The sequence below is a fragment of the Cervus canadensis genome, chromosome 1 (genome assembly GCF_019320065.1).
Source record: "Cervus canadensis isolate Bull #8, Minnesota chromosome 1, ASM1932006v1, whole genome shotgun sequence".
NCBI lineage: Eukaryota > Metazoa > Chordata > Mammalia > Artiodactyla > Cervidae > Cervus > Cervus canadensis.
This window is the reverse complement of record NC_057386.1, coordinates 50,569,407-50,588,882: the sequence shown is the minus strand read 5'-3', so window position 1 is coordinate 50,588,882 and position 19,476 is coordinate 50,569,407. Positions and strand designations below refer to the sequence as shown.

Sequence of the window (19,476 nt, the reverse complement as noted above, 5' to 3'; positions counted from 1 at the left end):
AGTTCAAAATATCTTGGGCTTTTATTCCTACCTATACGTTTATCATGTAAGTCAATTATAGCTGGAATGGGAATATGGCAATCCTGGCAAAGAGGAGGGCAATATTTCTATAATGAAACATGGATGGGGTCCCTGGTGGTCCAATGGTTAAGAACCCACCTTGCAATGTAGGGGATGCAGGTTTGATCCCTGGTCAGGGAACTAGGACCCCACATGCTGAGGTGCTACTAAGCCTGTGCCCATAGCTGCTGAGCCCACACGCTCTGGAGCCCGTGGTCTGCAACAAGAGAGCCTGTGTCCACAACAAAAGATCCCACATGACGAAACAAAGATTCCCATGGGACGCAACTAAGACCCGATGCAAATAAATAAATAAAACTTAAAAAAAAAAAAAAAAGCATGGATGACTGGTGCCCATTTGTATGGTGGTTTCTGGTTGCTGTTTAGTTGCTAAGTTGTATCCAACTCTTTTGTGACCTAGCCTGCCAGGCTCCTCTGTCCATGGGATTTTCCAGTCAAGAATACTACAGTGGATTGCCATTTCCTCCTTCAGGGGATATTCTCAACCCAAGGACTGAACCTAAATCTCCTGCAGTGGCAGGCAGATTCTTTACCACTGAGCCACCTGGGAAGCCTATGATGGGTGGTAGCAATAGTTAATTATTTGTCAAATTTTATAACAGAAATTAAAACTTCTTCGGGTGGCGGTTCCTTTCTCGATAACTAAAATACAGAAATATATCTTACAGGGCTTCTCTGGTGGCTCAGTGGTAAAGAACCTGTCTGCCAATGCAGGAGACATAGGTTTGATCCCTGGTCCGAGAAGATCCCACGGGCTGCAGAGCAACTAACTAAGCCCATGCGCCATGACTACTGAGCTCACATGACCACAGCCCATGCTCTACAAGAGAAGCCGCCACGGTGAGAAGTCTGCACAGTGCAACTGGAGAGCAGTCCCCGCTCACCACGACTAGGGAAAGCTTGCAGCAACGAAGACCTAGCAGAGCCAAAAATAGACAAATAAATAAACAGAATTTTTAAAGAAGAAATACATCTTACAGGTGAAATCCAACGTGTATTAAAAGGAAACATTTTATTAGATAACATGAATTTAAAGTTTTTGAAAATCTGTATCAAAAAAAAAAAAACAAATGCCATTTGGGGCACAATGAGAAAGTTTTACAATCAAAACACCTTTTACTTTCCAGAAATCTGACTGAAAACAAAAAATGTGCTGCAAACAAACGAGCCATTCTGTTGATAGTGGAAGCCAAACAAAGTGTGAGCTACAGACCCACTGCCCTAACGGTGACCGCAGCAGACGGGGGAAGAAGGGAGCTCAGGAGCAGGACACTCAAGCTCAGGCCAGGAGTCCACCTACAGTCCACTTCTGGTCAGTCTGACAAGTCACTCTGATCCAACACGATTATCCTGAACAAAAAAAGGGATTTTTGAGTTGGTGTGTATGTTTTTTAAAGACACAAACAACAGCTTCTTTCTATTCAACTAAACTCAAGGCAAAGAAACTTTGATCTTTATCATCAAAAGAGCTTATGATAAACTAGTGTATCCTGGGAAAGCAAAATGACTGCAAAGCAAGCGACGGCATCATCTTCTGTACCCTCCACCTAAAGCCTTCCTCTGCTGACCACCAGTTACGTAATCAAAGCTGGCGTTTGTTTCCCGTTCTATTTTAATTAAGTATAGACATCAGCATTTCAAACCGAGCAACTCTGAATTCAAGTCTCTGTCACTAGTGTTTATGTAGACATTGGTAAATGTTTAAAGTCTGTTCATGTTGTCTATAAACAGTGGACTCTGACTTACAAACATCTGATATCTCATTACCTGGATGGTTCAGACCAACCCAGTCGCTTCCAAAAACAGGGTTTCAGTTCCTCTTGATGAAATATAGGAGGAAGAAAAAACAACTTGATTATTCTCTGGATCAAAGGATGCCAGTGTTCAGAAGGCCCACTAGTACTCTCTCCAGTTTAGGGTGGACTGTTTAACCTCCAACAATTGTTTGCTTCTACAGAAATGAAATATGTCTAAAAATAATTACTGGGCTTCTACTCCTAATATCCTACAGCTCCCTCTCAAGTCAACAGACACCAATAATGCTAATTTCACAGAGTCCCTGCGTCATGTTCTCAGTGAATTCAGTGCTAGCTAAATACTCGCACAGTCAGGGTCCTGGAGGAAACAGAATGTACCTCCAGGCCCTTTCATGAAATGCCTGCTTACAGAGGTGTTAGAGTTACGGGTGCAAACAAGGGATGGCAAAGCATCCAGTGACCAGCAGCAGTGGGAAGCCTTACCACCCCTAAGTCTGAAGGGACTAGGGGAGGGCAGCGGTAGGGACAGTTAGTGGAACACAGTGCAAGCCAGAAGTGGAAGGACGGGACAGAAGCTGTGGCGGGATACCATTTCCACACAGACATGAGGTGCAGGGGCAGGCAGGTAAGTAACACCCAGCTACTCAGCAGCCCTCTGATCGGCTAGGGCCTCTCACTGGCCAACAGGGAGCCGGCTGACCAGCAAGCCCAGCAGATTCAGTTCACACAGGTCAGGAGGAGAGTGAGCATGGACTGGGGAAGGGATGAAAGAGGTACACCGGGTAATCTGAAAGAATTAATGACCGTCACTTCCCGAGTAGGAGGATCTTAAACGTAGGAAAGCACCATTTGTGGATGGTCTCTTAAAGCTCTATCAAAAGTTTTGAAATTACGGTTAATTTATACTTCTCACATTACTTGTAGGCACCACTTAAATTCCACAATTTATGACTTCTGATTGGATTCTTATTTAGCCTCTCTGTGAGATAAATTTAGAACTCTTTTGAAGATACATTAGGAGCAAGACATCTTTCCAGACAGTATATATGGATGATGACAGTAGCTGAAGACTTGATTTAGAAATAAAATTGGATGTTGTCACCGTTTTGTGATGAAGACATAATTGGCAATTAATAGAAAACCTGGGCCGAACTACAGGGGGAAGTATGGGAGGACTGTATACAGCATCAGGGAAAGTATAGGAGGACTGTATGCAGCCTCTGGGAAATATTTCTAAATAACTCTGATGCTCATTGAAGCCCAAGGACTTCAGGTTACATTATAATGACCATCCATTCATACCTTCTTCAGAAGTCCCTAAAAAGCTCTCCGATTTCCTTCTCTCTGGCTTCATGCTTTCTTCCCCTTTCCTCTTCTTTTCACCAACTTCTTGATCTCTGCTGCTTGCCTCCCTTCAATGACAATGATTCTGGTCATTAAATCATGTGCACAATGGCCAGAGGGAGAAGACTGTGCTCCCAAGGAAATATAGCAACAGCTAGCACTAATTGTGTGGGTTCCCTATGTGTTCAAGTGCTGTAATGTATATTAACTCATTTAATTCTCATCACAACTATGTAAAGTAGTTGAGCAGTGAGAAAACTGAGGTACAAAGAAGTTGAATTATATGCCCAGTATGTTCTAGAGCTGAGGTCAACCCAGAAAGTCTGACTCAGGACTCTGCTCTCAACCACTAGGCTATATTGCCTCAAAGGAAACAAACATTTCACATATGTTGTAACTGATGTCCTTTTTACAACCACATATATTTTATTGCCTTATCTTCATTTCCTGAAACTCTCAAGTGAAATATCTAATTGCAGTATCTAACAATTGAAGACCACATCTGTCAGACTAGTAAGCAGAAACCATCTCCCCCACTCAGCTTTAAGCTCCCTAAGGGCAGAGATCGCCTATGGCTCTGCACCTCAAGTGCTCAAACAGATGATGGCAGAATCAAACTGATATGGTGTAGTGACTTTTCTTGTTTTCATTTGGTGGATATTCAAAACAAAATATGCAAAGTGAGAGAGAAAGTAAAGCTAGCTGGGATGAAAAGAATTTTTTTCTTCCTAACCTTTCATCACTAATAGAATTGCAGGCTCTAAAGTTGGAGGAGGTTATCAATTACCTCCATCCAAATGCCCTGGACCAGAGTCATCCAGCCTATGCCTGGGTGGGAGGAGCTGTTGTTAAAGTAAAGGCAGCTGTCTTCTCTTTCAGATGGCTGTGGTTACTAGAAAACTTGTACTTTATTGAACAAAAGCCTTTTACTCTGCAGTTTCTAGTCAGTAGCTCTGTCCTTTCGGGCAGAAGAGAGTAAGCTGACTCTCTTCACTTTACAGTATTTCAGGTATTCAGAAACAGCTATCTAATTCTCTATTCCATACTCTTTTCTCAGACTGAGCCTCCCCGGCAACTTCAGCTGTTCTCACATGACAAGGTTTCCAGACATCGAGCTGTTCTGTGGCCACCCTCTTCTGTTTATGACTGTCCCTTTTAAAATATGACACCCCACCAGGAGCCCCACAGTGAACGAGAGTTCGAGGAGTTCTAGGAGTCCTCTAGCCAGTCTGAGTCGTCACCTTGACCTGGACAGCACATTTTCTGCCTGTTCAGTGTTACTGCAGCATCGACCTTTTTAGCAACCATATCAAACCGAGGTCTCGGGGGTCTTCAAGGAGAATGTCTTGAATTCTTACCAAGTCTCAAAATGCATGTTAAATGCTGGGCGTATAAAAATAAGACGTATTTCCCATCTTCAATGAAATTACATTTGAGTACGAGCTTCTGATCAAAAAATTGTTAGGTCAGCCCTCTCACATTCAATATTTTTGGATCCAAATGCTCACCTTCATCTTGCAGAGAAATTCAACATTTCCACCTGTCAAGATCATTTTGAATCCACAGTCTATCACCCATCACATTAGCATTCATCCTTAGACTATGTTATCTAAAAATTTGATAAGCATGCTTTTTCTGATTTAATTCAAATGACTGATGAAAATGTTGAAAGTGACAGGGCCAAGATACAGCAATTTTAGAGGCCTCTCTGTACTGATATCAATCTGCTAGTCAGCATAGTAAGCACGGTAGGCAGCTGGAAGGAGAGGGGCAGACAGGAGATGGGGCCGGCTTATCTACAGTGACATGATACCTTGGCCAAACATTCATTCTCCAAGAAGTCGATGTACTTTCTAAAAAGCTAATAATAAAATCTATTAAAAAAAAAAAAAACTAAACTAAAATCTAGTCCCCCTTCCTGAGAAAGAAGGAAAGGATGCCCTGGTGGAGAACAAGAACCTTGCCGGGCCCCTGGGCAGATCCGCTAGTTGCGTGCTGTCCTCGGGGGGCTGCAGCCATCTCTCCAGGTCCTCGTCGAGTGTAGAGTGAGCTCTGTCCAAGGCAAAGGAAGAGAATGAGACAGCGATCACTCCCCCTCTCCCCTGACAAGGAGGCACGCCCTCTAAAGTGGGAAAGGACCTTCACACTGCACACAGGAGAGAGCGCGAGCTCGGTGAGACTGTACCTGAGCCGTGGAGGTCACTGGGAGCCCATGTAAATGCGCACCAGGACCCTCCTTCAGCCTCTTGACAAACAGCCTCAGCCCCGGGACGTCCCTGTTACCGGTACAGTGGTTGTACCACCTACCTGCCTCAACCTGATCTTAGACCTCCAGCCTCCACAACAGTGAGAAATAAATTTCTGTTGTTTATAAGCACACACAGGCTTCCCAGGTGGAGCTAGTGGTAATGAACCCGTCTGCTGATGCCAGAGACGTAAGAGACATGGGTTTGATCCCTGGGTTGGGAGGATCTCACGGAGGAAGGCATGGCAACCCAGTCCAGTATTCTTGCCTGGAAAATCCCATGGACAGAGGAGCCTGGGGGGCTACAGTCCATAGGATCACAGAGTCGGACACGACTGAAGCAACTTAGCATGCACGCACACGCATAAGTACATACACAGAAAAGAATCCACCTGCCAATGCAGGGGACACAGGTTCAATCCCTGGTCCGAGAAGATCCCATATGCCACAGAGCAACTAAACCCATGTGCCGCAACTACTGAAGCCTGCACGCCTACAGCCTGTGCTCCAGAAGAGAAGCCACAGCAATAAGAAGCCTGAGCACCACAAAGAAGAGTAGCCCCTGCTCCCACAACTAGAGAAAACCCGTGTGCTCAGCAGCGAACATCCAGTGCAGCCAAAAATAAAATTAATTTTTTTAAAAAAAGCCTCAGCACCCACAATATCACTGCCTCCCAAAGTGCGATACTAGACTCTGTCTCAATTCTAGGTCATTACGTCAACTTCCACCTGGGGCTAGAATTGCACACTCATTCCTGCAAGTTTTCCAGATTAAGAACTGCCTCTGAGGCTACAGGACGAGGATAATGTGTTTTCAGAGGCCTGAAAAGTCCCAACTGTCTGAAAAAAATCTCTTCCACTCTGGCTTGGTGCAGGACTGAGATGACTGAGCAGCTGTGGCCATCCACCCGCGGCCAGCACAGCCGGCCCTTCGGGAAAAGGGAGAGGCAGTGATAACAGCAGCTAACTTCTGATCATGTGCAAAGCAGTCTGTACTTGTATAACTGAATGTAACTCAGCCTTCTTGGGCTACTCTCCTTTTGCCTTAAATAAAGGCACAGATGTTTACTGAAGATGCGCTAGGGAGATGGAAGGAATGGAGTCACATCATACGTCACAGACAAAAGCTTGCCTCCTGCTTTGCCTCTTTGTCTTCTCCGTCTCCCCACTCAAAAAAACCCTCTCCCTCCTCCCTCTCAGGTCCCAGGGCCCTAGTCTCCTCATAAGACCTTCCCACCCAGGTCTCTCTCTTTTCCTTCTTTGTAAAGAATAGTGTAGCCCTTGAAGAGTGTGACAGAAACGGGGTTCACTACCCAGAAGTTGTTCATAACCCTCTCCTCCCTTACCTTCCTCTTCTATAGCAGCTGAAAGCTAAAAACTCAATTTCCAGTCTCCCTGGCAACCAAGGGTGGCCATGTGTCCTATTTGGCCAAGAAGATACAAGTAGACATCTGCTGAGAAGGGCTTCTAGGAAAATTTTTTGCTTTCCAGATAGACAAGCACAGAGTGGGCTAGACTCTTGCCCCACCCTCTTATTTCTGCCTGGAATGGGCACAGAAGCCACCTTGTCCAAAAGTTGACAAGTCTGAAAACAAAAGGCTACCTGCTGTGTCTGGCAGAGCAGAAAGATCAGAAGAGCCTAAGTCCCCAGAGGCATCACTGATTCTACACCAGCCAAGCCCTGCCAACCGCTGGTGAGACAAACTCATCTCAACAGAAGTGGTATTTTTAAGTGCATTTTTCTAATATTTGCAGCTGAACGTATTCTGCATGGCTTCCCCAGGTATCTGCTGGGCCAGGAGGAGGTTGAGGCAAGTGGTGTTAAGTGTAGATTCACAGCCTCTCTTCCTTTAAAATGTAAATATTCTGTGCATCAAAATATGGATTTTTTTTTGCAGTAGTATTGATTTTTACAAATATGGCATTAAAACAGTACTTTTCTTGACTTCTGAGTTTTTTGGTGCCTCCTTCAATTTTGTGCCCATGGAGGGTGTCGCCTTCACCTCCCCTGAGTCCTAGCCCTGAGTCTGGGACACAGTTTGACAGCTTGGACAAAGTTAGAGAAGTCAGGAGGCAAAGGAGTTGCACTGAGGTGGTTTACCTTGCAATGCAGCTCCAAGGAGAGCTCCAAGTCAAGAGCAGAATTGGGTCCCTTGAGGGAAACGTGTTTTTAGACTGAATTGTCTGGATCACTGCCCCCATCTTTTCTTATTTGGCTAGGAAGACCTAAAAATTCTCTTTAACTAAATGTTTTGAAAGAAATTGAAACCTATGTTTGCCTCACAAAATGAAGTAAAAAACCAAAACAAAAAACAACTTGACGAGGAAAAAAAAAAACCAAATAATCCTATTTTAAAACTGGGCAATTTCTCCACAGAAGATACACAAATGGCCATCCACATACAAAAAGATGCTCAACACCACTAATCATTAGAGAAATGCAAATCAAAACCACAATAAGATATCACCTCACACCCATTAGGATGGCGACTAACAACAACAACAACAACAAAAAACAGAAAATAAAGCAATTATCCTCCAATTACAGATAAATTATAAAAAAGATAATAAGAATTGGTAAGGATGTGGAGAAACTGGAACCCTTTTGCACTGTTTGTGGGAATGTAAAATGGTGCAGCTGCTGCAGAAAAAAGGATGGCATTTCCTCAAAAAAATAAAAATAGATTTATCATATGATCCAGCAATACCACTCCTGCATATATATATATCCAAAAGAAATGAAAGCAGGGTGTCTTAAAAAGATATTTGTATACTCACATTCACAGAAGCGTTACTCATGACAGTGAAAAGGTAAAAGCAACCTAGTGTCCACCAGCAGATGAATGGATAAACAAAATGTGATACACACACACACACCGTCTCAATGGAATTCAGTCTTAAGAAGAAAGGAAATTCTGACATGCTATACAGATGAACCTTGAGGACATTGTGCTACGTGAAATAAGCCAGTGACAAGACAGCAACTATGGCGTGATTTCACCTACAGGAGGTATCAAGAGTGGTCAAACTCAGAGAAAGAGAGTAGAACTGCCGGTTGCTAGGGAACGAGGGGAGGAGGAAATGGGGAGTTGTTGTTTAATGGGTATAGAGTTTCAGTTTTGCAGGATGAAAAAGATCAGTTGTACAACAATGTGAATATACTTAGCACTACTGAATTGTACACTTAAAATGTTTATGTTGTGAGTATTTTATCACAATTAAAAACTTGGTAAAAAAAAATACTTTTAGGTCTTTTACAAAAATACTTACAGGGGCTATAAGGGTAACATGAAAAAAAGACCCTTTTTTCCTTATTTGTCAATATCAGAAGAAAAACTAACATAAATTAACTGTACAGTTTTCTAAACCCTTAAAAAAAATACAGCTTTTTCTGTTACCTCTCTGTGTCCTCTTCTAGATCCTGGGTTTCTTTGGTCCAAAGCATACTGCTGTCTTCTTTATTACTGTGAGTTTCTTGTTCTTCTAAATGCTTTTGATCTAGAAACAGTTGAAAGGCTTTATTAGGGCAAAAAAAGTTTTTTTGAGAAAACCTGCCTTAAAATGGAGTGCAAAAAATGAGGGCTAATCAGTGGACCCTGAAGCCTGCAAAGCATGAGTTCCCCTCTGCCCAGAAGAGCAGGGGGCCAGGTGGCAATCTGCAGGGTGCCCGTATCCACAGCAGCTGCTTCGGAGGTCTGGGGAGCTCTCTGCCAGGTGAAACTATAGGAAACCGTGCCTGTGCCAAGGCTCAGAGAGACAGAGGAAAGAAATGGCACATAAAAGAGGCCGCAAGAGACACAGAAAACAAGTTGTACAGATTTATTTCGGGGGACCACCCTCTTCCCACTTGTTAGATGCTTCCATATTGAAGCCAGGGAAGGAATTTGGGTGGGGAAGGGCAGTGCCCTTTAATGTATGCCAGGCATTTTACATATGCTTTCCCATTTCATCCTGCCAGAAGTTCTATGAGAGGAAGGAGACTAACACTTGCTAAATATCTTACAACGTACCAGGCACTGTGCATGAACACCGTTAGGTGGAGTTATCATTCTCGTTTGACAAATGAGGATAACTGAGGCTCAGGGACGTAAAACAGTTTGTCAGGCCAAAATAAGCCATGGAGTCAGAATTGAAGCGGAGTGCCTGACTTCAAAGTGCACAGCCCCCAGGTGTACCACTGTGCTGCCAAGGACAGTTACAGCAAAACCTGGTGAAAGGATCGGCGTGTGCTCAGTCACATCCAGCTCTTTGTGACCCCGTGGACTGCAGCCTGCCAGGTTCCTCTGTCCACGGGACTCTCCAGGCAGGAATCCTAGAGTAGGTTGCCATTTCCTCCTCCAGCGTATCTTCTTGACTCAGGGATCGAACCAACAACTTCTGTCTCCCCTGCACTGAGCCACCTGAGCAGCCCAAAAAAGATGTGACGATCTGGCTTACCATTTGCAGCGCTGTCCGGATGACTTGCTACGTTCTCATCCAAGGCTGTGGGTGAGACCTGCTGCTGCTTCAGGTGCTCTGTCACAACAGAAAACAGATCTGCACGTCACGTCATTCTCTGGGGCAGCGGTTCTCAAAGAGTAGCTCCCAGACTCACAGCCTCAGTATCAACTGAGAACTTGTTATATCTGAAGATTCTCAGGCCTCACCTCAGACTTACTGAATCAGAAACTCTGGGGGGGTGGATGTTTTACCTAGCCCTCCAGATGAGTCTGATGCCTGATGGCGCTTGAGAACGACTGTATTCAATCCCACGTAACACTAAACATAAACGTAAAAATGATGACCATAATAGGTAGCACTTGCAGAGCAGGTACTATTTCCAATTTGTATACATTAATTCAAGATTCCTTCCTGAATGCACACTCAATTGTGTCCAACTGTGTGTGACCCCATGGACTATAGCCCGCCAGGCTCCTCTGTCCATGGAATTTTCCAGACAAAAATACTAGAGTGGGTTGCCATTTCCTATTCCAAGGGATCTTCCCAACACAGGAACTCAACTTGTGTCTCTTACGTCTACCCACATTGACAGGCGGGTTCTTTACCACTAGCACCACCAATCTCAACTCAGGATTAATACCTTGAGTTAATCTTCACAACAACCCTATGAGATTGATCATATTATTGTTATTCCTGTTTGACAGACAAGCAAATTAAGGTGAAGAAAGGAAAAGGAATCACAAAAGGGAGGAGATATATTTATACCTATGGCTGATTCACGTTGAGGTTGACAGAAAACAACAAAATTCTATAAAGCAATTATCCTTCAATTAAAAAATTAATTGAAGAAAAAGAAGGTAAAGGAATTAGATAGTAATGTGATGGAATTGGGATTTGAGTACAGGCAGTCTAGATCTAAGGTTTACGCTCTTAATCTCTATTTTATATACTCTGGCAAAGAATATAACTTAAGATTCCTAAAGAATTGACCACTAGACCAAAACAAGCATCTCCTAAACTCAGTATACTGCTTCACAAGTGTGAGGTCCTCCCTTTCCTCAGAGTGCTCCCCAGAGCCCAGCAGAGAGACAGCTGGGAGGCAGCATAGATGGGCCCCCAGGCTCACTGGCCCTGCTGTGTGCGGGCACAAGTCTCTCTCTTCTAGCAGGTCAGGAAGCAAGCCCTACCTGGCAGCTTCTGGGCACTAAGGGGCCCCATAAAGCTCATGTAATATAACCTTAAACTTAAAAATCCATTGTTATCCTTGTTAAAGTAGTCCTTGCTGATCTTACAGGATTCTAAAGGACCCCCTCCTTGAGGCCCTGGACAGAAGCCTGGAGCTTTGCATAAGTGCCCTTCAAAGGAGCAGGTGTCTGCTGTAGGTCACTCCCCACAGCTCTCCGGAGGGGAGATGATGACAGCGATGATAAGCAATAATCAGGTAGGCACACCCACTACTCAGGTGCCCTCTGCCCTTTATCCTTCTGGAAAATTACTGACCCATCTCAAAGTATAAGACATCGCCTAGAAACCTGGCCCAGAAAATTACCATAGGTGAAAAGAGGGAGAGTTTCTGCAGAGCATGCTGGGGTATAGCAGTGCCGAGAGGCTGGGGCCCAGACGGAAACCTGTGACAGCTGCCGAGATGGTGGGGGGGTGGTCCACATGGGGACAGCAGAGAGACAGCAGGATCCAGGGGAAGGGCATCACTGAGGTCACTCTGCAAAGGAGCCCACAAGTCCCGTCCTCACCCAGGACCGGAAACCAGACGGCACTGAGAGAGGACAGGAGAGGGTGACCATGCCTCTCACCAGCAGCAGCTCCATTATTACATGAAGGAGAGCAACTGCAGAGGAGGAATTTGCACGGGTGCCGCAGTGGGCTCCAGAGGACGAAAGCTGGTGTGGGGTGAGAGCCCGAGAGCCTGACCCCAGCCCTGTGACCCGTATGGCCCTGTGGCGCCAGGGAGGGCTGTGGTGAGGCAACAAGGGCCTATGACTGCAGAAAGAGAAAGAAGCCAGGGAAGGTTCTGGCAGGTCTGACCGCCTTCACCCAAGTTCACAAGGCCAGTGACCGGGGGTTAGGGGTTGGGCAGCCTAGACCATATCTGTACATTGAGTCCGATCAGCTAAGGCCTCATTCACCTCTCTCTTCCTGATGAGACACCAGACCTCAGAGACCCTGCCAACCAAGAGATGCCCCTCAGGAGACCCCCTCCGGGTCCTATACCAAGAACTGGCCCATCAGAGGCCTGATGAGATGTACCCTCTGAGAGTGAGGGGCTGGTCAGCTAGGCTGGCAAGAAGACAGCAGTTTGTCCTCCCTGCCTGGGAAACAAGCCACCTGGCCCAGACGCTTCTACCACCGGCACTGTTTACTCTAGCCACAGCTCAGCTGGGCAGGGCCCACGCATCAGCTGCAACCAACATTGAGCGGGTATCCCTCAGTCTCTGCCTCAAATGAAAAATTCTGGTCTCATGAGATCTTGTGCCACTGACTTCCCTGCCCTCAGGAAAGGGATTCTTCCACAATGCCAATACCTTAAAATCTCCTGCTAATGGTAGAATGGAAAGCGCAGGATGTTTTGGCCCAAGATGCCAGAATTCAGTAGTGCTGAAGTATAGCTAGTTTGGTTCAAAAGGGAGGTGAGAATTCCTTTCATAAAAGAAGTTCATCATGATAAACCACTTGGATGTTGTATTCCCTCTTAGAATCACTACCGTAGACCCTTAAGGAACATGACCACAGACACAGGCCACATATGCTGGCCAGGCTTTAGCAGTAGTCTGAGGCCTATCATCGGAAAACTGCCCCCTCCTGAATTCTGTCCATCCAGACCTTCATAGGGCCTTCTGTACTAGTGCTCACACCTGAAACAAAGAACCATACGTGGTCAGTGACCACAACAAGCAGGGCCATGAAGGATATTCTGCATTGTGCATGCCTTACCAATTTCGTCAAGCAGCTCCTGAGATGGTGGTGGTAGCTCATCGATGTGATGTTGCGAGATGGCTTCTACGAGTTCTTAAGAAAGATAAAGGGAAAGTGACTGAACACCTTCCTGGACCTGAACTAGACTCGCTAGGCTTCCATACAGATTTGACTTAGAGTTTCTCACTGATGAAATAAGCTAAGACAAGGAGAAATCCTCTTACATGAACAGTCCTATTGAGACTTCATGTGTGAATGGCTTTACTCTCCCTTTTCCTCTAAACTCTCTCCTACCTCCCTGCTCGCCTCAGTACCACTTGATCTGTGGCCCTCTCCAAGGATATTTGGGGTACATGAGGTATAAATTCTTACTAAAAGGCCAGGGGTCCAATTTGGACCAAGGCTGCTGGAGGAATAAAGAAGCTCTAGACCCGTCAAAATGAATAAAACACAAAGTGGGGGTCTTTCTGTGTAATTACCCAGGCAGGGGATATGGAAGACCATACTTTGGACCTTCACCTAAGGGATCAATTATAACAGTAACCAAAACCCCTCAGCACAGTTTGAAATAACTCTAGCCCCTTGAGGGAAATTCTAAGACTTATAACAAAGACACAAGACAACAAGATTAGTGGAGCAAAGGCCTCAAGAGCTGTTAAAACTCTCAGACCCTTTAATCTGAAAATTGTCTTCTAAGACTCTATCCTAAAGAAAAGACCAAAAAAAAAAAAAAGAAAGAAAAGACCAGAGGTTCAGATAAAGATTTCTGTATAAAGAGCAAAAATTAGAAAACAACATAAATCTTCAATATGAAAGCAAGGTTAGGCAACATATGTAGAATGCAGTCATCTCATATTTATGAGTAATTTTTACTGTCAAGTGGAAATTCTAAAATATATCATTGAAGAAAAAGAAGCAGTCAGAACTGATATACTATATGATCTTAGCTATGCTAAATACATATATATGTGTGTGTATATATATATATAAATATATGAAGGGGTATAGTTCTAAAAACATAAAAAAAAAAATATGTACCAAAATAGTACAAGGGGTTAAAATATGATGGTAGAATGGTGGTAGTTTTCTCTTTTAATTTCTTTTAAAAAAAATTATTTATTTGGCTGCACCAAATCTTAGTTGCAGCATGTGGGATATTTAGTTGCTGCATGCAAACACTGTTATGACATGTGGCATCTAGTTCCCTGACCAGGGATTGAACCTGGGCCCCCTACATTGGGAGCGTCTTAGCTACTGGACCACCAAGGAAGTCCCTTAAGCTCTTCTTTAATCGCCAAGTGTTTTATAACAAGTATGTTTAATTTTTATAGTCGGGGGAAATTAGCAGTTTTGTTTAAACCTACTATAGCATCAAAGATGAGATGAAGGCTCTCTTAAATAGGCCTACTAATTATGAGCTTATATTTTAATACTAAACACAGGGTACCTTTCGGCAGGCTCCTTCTCTGAGTGGCACTGCATGATGCGTCAGGCGCCTTAGCAGCGCTGGAGGAACCAGCCCCGGTAAAGGTAGGCAATCTTTTCTATAAATAAGACATAAACATGGTAATTTACACACACATTATTAAGCTAAAAAGGCCTGTTAAGCTCAGCCATTTCCAAAATTAAGTGTGTGTATCATTCATGGAAGAAGCCACTTGTTTTGTTGATTGAGTCAAACTCATTCAAATGTCACCTTCTCTTGGAAGCTTCCCACCCTTCTTTGCCTACACAGCACTCAGTTTATACTGAAAACTCTGTGTTACGTCATGCCAGTCCTTCTCACTAGGCTCTGAGCTCCTTCAGCGCAGGGGCTTTTTTTACTCACCTTTGGATGCCTATCAGAGGGCCTGGCATAGTGTCTGGCCCTTAAAACCTGCCCTATTAATAGTACATTGAACAAAAGCATGTAATTCTTAAATTCCCTACTTCAGAATGAGACTTTTTGTGAGTCAAATGCCCAAAGAAGATGACAGTGGTTTTTTCATTGAGGGCCAAACAAGTAATCAATCTGCCTATAGAACGGTCTGTTCGTTGTTTAATCACTAAGTCATGTCCAACTCTTTTGCAAACCCACGGATTGCAGCCCGCCAGGCTCCTCTGTCCATGGGATTGCCCAGGCAAGCATACTGGACTGGGTTGCCATTTCCTTCTCTAAGGGATTTTCCTGACCCAGGGATCAAACTCGTATCGCCTGCATTGGCAGGTGGATTCTTTATTTTTCAGCCACCAGGGAAGCGACACAACGGTTAGTCAACGGATTTTTAATCAGCAGTACCAAGTAAGGAACTTGTAGTTTTCCTGAAAGGACTACATATGAAATATGAAGGAGAGCGAGAAGGAAAAAAGCAAACAGCACCGGGAAGGGGAGGAAGCCAGGAGAAGGCAGCGTTCAGTGTTTTTACTGCAGATTACTGGTTCAGGAACAAGGTACAGATCAATCAGAACTCTCTTGAGAACTAACCAGAGGAGGCTTCAAGGAAGAAGCAGAATGTAAAATATGGTTAGACTGAAAGAACAATACAGATGAAGGTAGCACCGTAAGCTATGGCAGAGGCCAGCTCTTCAGAGAAATTGCCAAACATTATCTCTGGTGGGGTCGGGGAGAGGAAAGGGTACAAAAGCCAAAGATCCCTTCTATAATACAGATCAGAGAGGAGCCCCAGGGAAGCCTGGGGAGGATCCAGCTTATTTCTTCCTTTCTCTGTAAAATAGATATGGAGAAATCTTGACCTGTTGGATCACTGATGCCTTTGGAATCACTCCATGAGGGTGCAATGCAGAGTCTATATACTTACACGATTAGTCAGTCTTGCAGGGAGAATTTCAGAGGAAGTAAGAAGGGAATCTAGGCTCTTTACTTTCTCTCGGACACTTGTAAATTTATCAGACAAAGTCTGAGTAGATTCTTGACTGGTCCAGCACGAGGTAGATCCTGTTTTAGTATCCTGAAATGGGATACTTTCAAGGCAGTCCTTATACTGACTAGCAACTGAAGAAATTGACCCTGTTGTAGAAAAGAGGACAGTGTCTGAATACTTTACATTATTTAAAAACAACAATAACACACAAACAGACACACACACAAAACCCATAAAACTCTATATCTATAACAGGAATTTCCCAAATTGTCAATAACTGAAATAATCACTGATCTGAGACAAAGCTCCATAAGGTATACAAAATGATAGTCTCTAAACTTGGTCATCAAAATAAAGGGAGATTATTTGAACCACAAATATACTGAAACAAGGACACTAAAGAGAAGGTGTTTGATGCTGGCTGTATGCGGTTACAGGACTGTATGCTTAAGTACAAGATACTGTTTTAAGTTACTAACTCTATAAAAAATCCAATGTGAAAGTGTTAACCACTCAGTCATGTCCAGCTTTTGTGACCCCATGGACTATAGCTCGCCAGGCTCCTCTGTCCATGGGATTTTCCAGGCAAGAATACTAGAGTGGGTTGCTATCTCCTCCTCCAGGGGATCTTCCCAACCCAGGGATTGAACCTGGGTCTCCTGCATTGCAGCCAGATTCTTTACCATCTGAGCCACCAGGGAAGCCCTTGTAGAGAACCCACTGTATTTGCCCAAAATTCAACAGTGCTTCAGGTACAAAGTAGACTTGGCATTTACAGGTCTCTATTGCTAGAGTTTGGAGAAGGAAATGGCAACCCACTCCAATGTTCTTGCCTAGAGAATCCCAGGGACAGCGGAGCCTGGTGGGCTGCCATCTATGGGGTCGCACAGAGTCGGACACAACTGAAGCGACTTAGCAGCAGCAGCAGCATTGCTAGAGTTAAAAAATCTCCTTATAGCTGGTTGGATGGCATCACCAACTCAATGGACATGAGTTTGAGCAAACTCGGAGAGATAGTGAAGGACAGGGAAGCCTGGTGTGCTGCAGTCCATGGGGTCACAGAGAGTCAGACACGACTGACCTACTGAACAACAATAGCTAGTTAATCACCACCACCATCACCATCACCCATGGGATCATCCCCTTCCGCTCTGGCCCTAAAGAAACCCCACTGCACTGTGAGGAAACACCCATCTGCAGGTCTGCGCCCACAACCTGGCTTCCCACAGCCAATGAGACAGGAGCTATTGGCTCCCCTCCCAGAACAGCCCCCTGTGAGACAGTACCTGGGCTGAGCGGAGTACTGACACTAGTAGGTGCGTGGTTTATTTTGGGTGTTTTGCATGAGACTTCCTTGAAAGAACTGTCATGTTCATAGGAGATACTAGACAGGTCCTGAATGTCTGTCAGTGATCTAAAGTATTAAAAGCACAGAGTAACTGGGAGATGCTTAGAAAAATCAAACACTATATTCCTAAGAGGTACTTGTTAAAGATGCTCTTCACAAAAATCTTTATTTGGCAAGAGGCCAAAATCAGAGAATACTTTAGAATATCCATAAGATAGCTATAAGATACTTAAGATATCTTAAAGAGAGTATCAGAGAATATCTTAGAAAGAAATACTAACTTCAAACATATCTCAGCAGCTAAAAATAAATTCCAAAGGTGAAAGTATATTAATGTGGAAAACAGATTTAATCTACCTTAAGTATAAGATTATATTCTTATTATCACTGTATTCCCTTGATTGTAAGATGCTATCAATTTAGATCACATCATCACAGCAGCTTTTTGGTGAAAGGAGAAACAGGCTCACGTTACATGTATACATAAAAATAGGAAGAACACAGAAGCTCTTACAAATAAGAAAACACCATTCCCCTAAAACTAAGACTTTGCACAGAATCCTTAAGCAATTTCTGGTGGCCATACATATCTTTCTCTTTCATTTCCTTTGGTGGTTCCTTTAATGTCTCGTCTTGTTCACCTTCAGTACTGTTAAGAGAGAGAGTGAGAAAATTACATAAATCTTCTGTCAGCAGAGTGCAACAGCGTGGTCCAAGGACAGTGTGAGATGCAGCAGGAAGGGCACTGAGCTCAGAGGGTAAAGTGAGGGCTTCAATCCTGACTGCTCCTGATGAGCCACACGTTCACAGGCATGTCTGGGCCACTGTTTCCTCTTCAGAGACTAAATAAACACTCTCTATGCTTTCGAACCACGGTGTTGGAGAAGACTCTTCAGAGTCCCTTGGACAGCAAGGAGATCCAACCAGTCCATCCTAAAGGAAATCAGTCCTGAATATTCATTGGAAGGACTGATGCTGAAGCTGAAATTCCAATACTCTGGCCACCTGATGTGAAGAACTGACTCATTGAAAGAGACCCTGATGCTGGGGAAGATTGAAGGCTGGAGAAAAAGGGGATGACAGTGGATGAGATGGTTGGATGACATCACCGACTCAATGGACATGAGTCTGAGTAAACTCTGGGAGTTGGTGATGGACAGGGAGGTCTGGCATGCTGCAGTCCACGGGGTTGCAAAGAGTCAGACAGGACTGAGCGACTGAACTGAAATGAACTGAAAGGTCAGCCCACCTGCAGTCAACCTATGATACTACCGGCTGAGCAAGCTTCTGAGGAAGTCAATGGAGTACTTTGCTGGGGATGGAGCTTGGAGCAACAGACACAGCCACGGGGCCTCACCAACTGTGAGGCAGCTTCCTGGCATGGAGGATCAGGGGAGGCCAAGAGAGGCTTGTGTCAAAGAAAGGCTAGAAAAGAATTCTGAAGACAAATTTGACTTGTTTCTACTTTAACCAATATTTAACCAATATTTAACATTTTCAATACTCAAACACCAACTATAAGCCAGATCTCATGCTAAATCCTCCCAAATGTTTCCACATTTCTAATCTTTGTAGCAATCCCTATGAGACCAGTGGTATAAAGGAAAGAGAATGGATTTTAGATTGGGTTGTGACTATTAATTCGTTCAAAAAATATTTCTTTTTCTGAGCACAACATAGGACAGTATTTTCTGGTCCGCCTAATTTACATAAATGACCATATGACTTGCTTTAACCAGTGAAATGTAAGTGAAAGTGATGTGATTCACTTTGGGGCAGAAACTTTTAAAAGTCCAGTGCACAATTCACCATGTTCTCTTTTTCCTGCCTCAGCAAAAAAGGAAGCACAAAGATGGAGTCTCCCGCATGGTGGATTTCTGAGAGAAAGTAATACAGCACAGAACACTTCTGGCCAATTCCTGATGGACATGGAACATGAACACAAAAGCAGTTTTTGTTGTTGTAAGCCACTAGAATCTGGGGGTTGTGCACTACATAACATTAAGTAGCTCAGCTGGTAAAGAATCTGCCTGCAATGCAGGAGACCCCAGTTCGATTCCTGGCTGGGGAAGATCCAGGAGAAGGGATAGGCTACCCACTGCAGTATTCTTGGGCTTCCCTGGTGGCTCAGCTGGTAAAGAATCCACCTGCAATGCGGGAAACCTGTGTTTGATCCCTGGTTGGGAAGATCCCCAGAGAAGGAAAAGGCTACCCACTCCAATATCCTTGCCTGGAGAATTCCATGGACAGAGAGCCTGGCAGGCTACAGTCCAAGGGGCCACGAAGAGTTGGACACAAATGAGCAACTAACACACACACACACAACTGGAAGAGAAATCTGACCAAGGTCGTACAGTTAGAAAAGTAGAGTCAAGATCCGGATGCAGATGACAGCTCCTTTCCATGACCCTTCATAATTCTGCTGAACAAGTCCTAACAAATCTAAACTGCCTAAAGCTTATTGTTATA

The 19,476-nt window shown here is 44.2% G+C and overlaps 1 protein-coding gene across 5 annotated transcripts in view; it reads right to left on the bottom strand.

Annotated features, from left to right (window-relative positions):
• Positions 1-1,074: 1,074 nt before the first annotated feature.
• The window catches only part of TEX14 (testis expressed 14, intercellular bridge forming factor), a 151,014-nt gene continuing 132,612 nt past the window's right edge, over positions 1,075-19,476 (bottom strand). For all 5 annotated transcript variants that reach the window (XM_043482934.1, XM_043482967.1, XM_043482959.1 and 2 more), the window contains 11 exons: positions 17,594-17,656; positions 16,946-17,073; positions 15,597-15,805; positions 14,246-14,342; positions 12,817-12,891; positions 9,865-9,942; positions 8,826-8,925; positions 5,142-5,234; positions 3,141-3,250; positions 1,849-1,900; positions 1,075-1,431 (listed from right to left, as the gene is read on the bottom strand). In XM_043482934.1, coding sequence (XP_043338869.1) covers positions 1,395-1,431; positions 1,849-1,900; positions 3,141-3,250; positions 5,142-5,234; positions 8,826-8,925; positions 9,865-9,942; positions 12,817-12,891; positions 14,246-14,342; positions 15,597-15,805; positions 16,946-17,073; positions 17,594-17,656 — 1,042 coding nt within the window. In that variant the 3' untranslated portion in view covers positions 1,075-1,394. The remainder of the gene's footprint in view (positions 1,432-1,848; positions 1,901-3,140; positions 3,251-5,141; positions 5,235-8,825; positions 8,926-9,864; positions 9,943-12,816; positions 12,892-14,245; positions 14,343-15,596; positions 15,806-16,945; positions 17,074-17,593; positions 17,657-19,476) is intronic.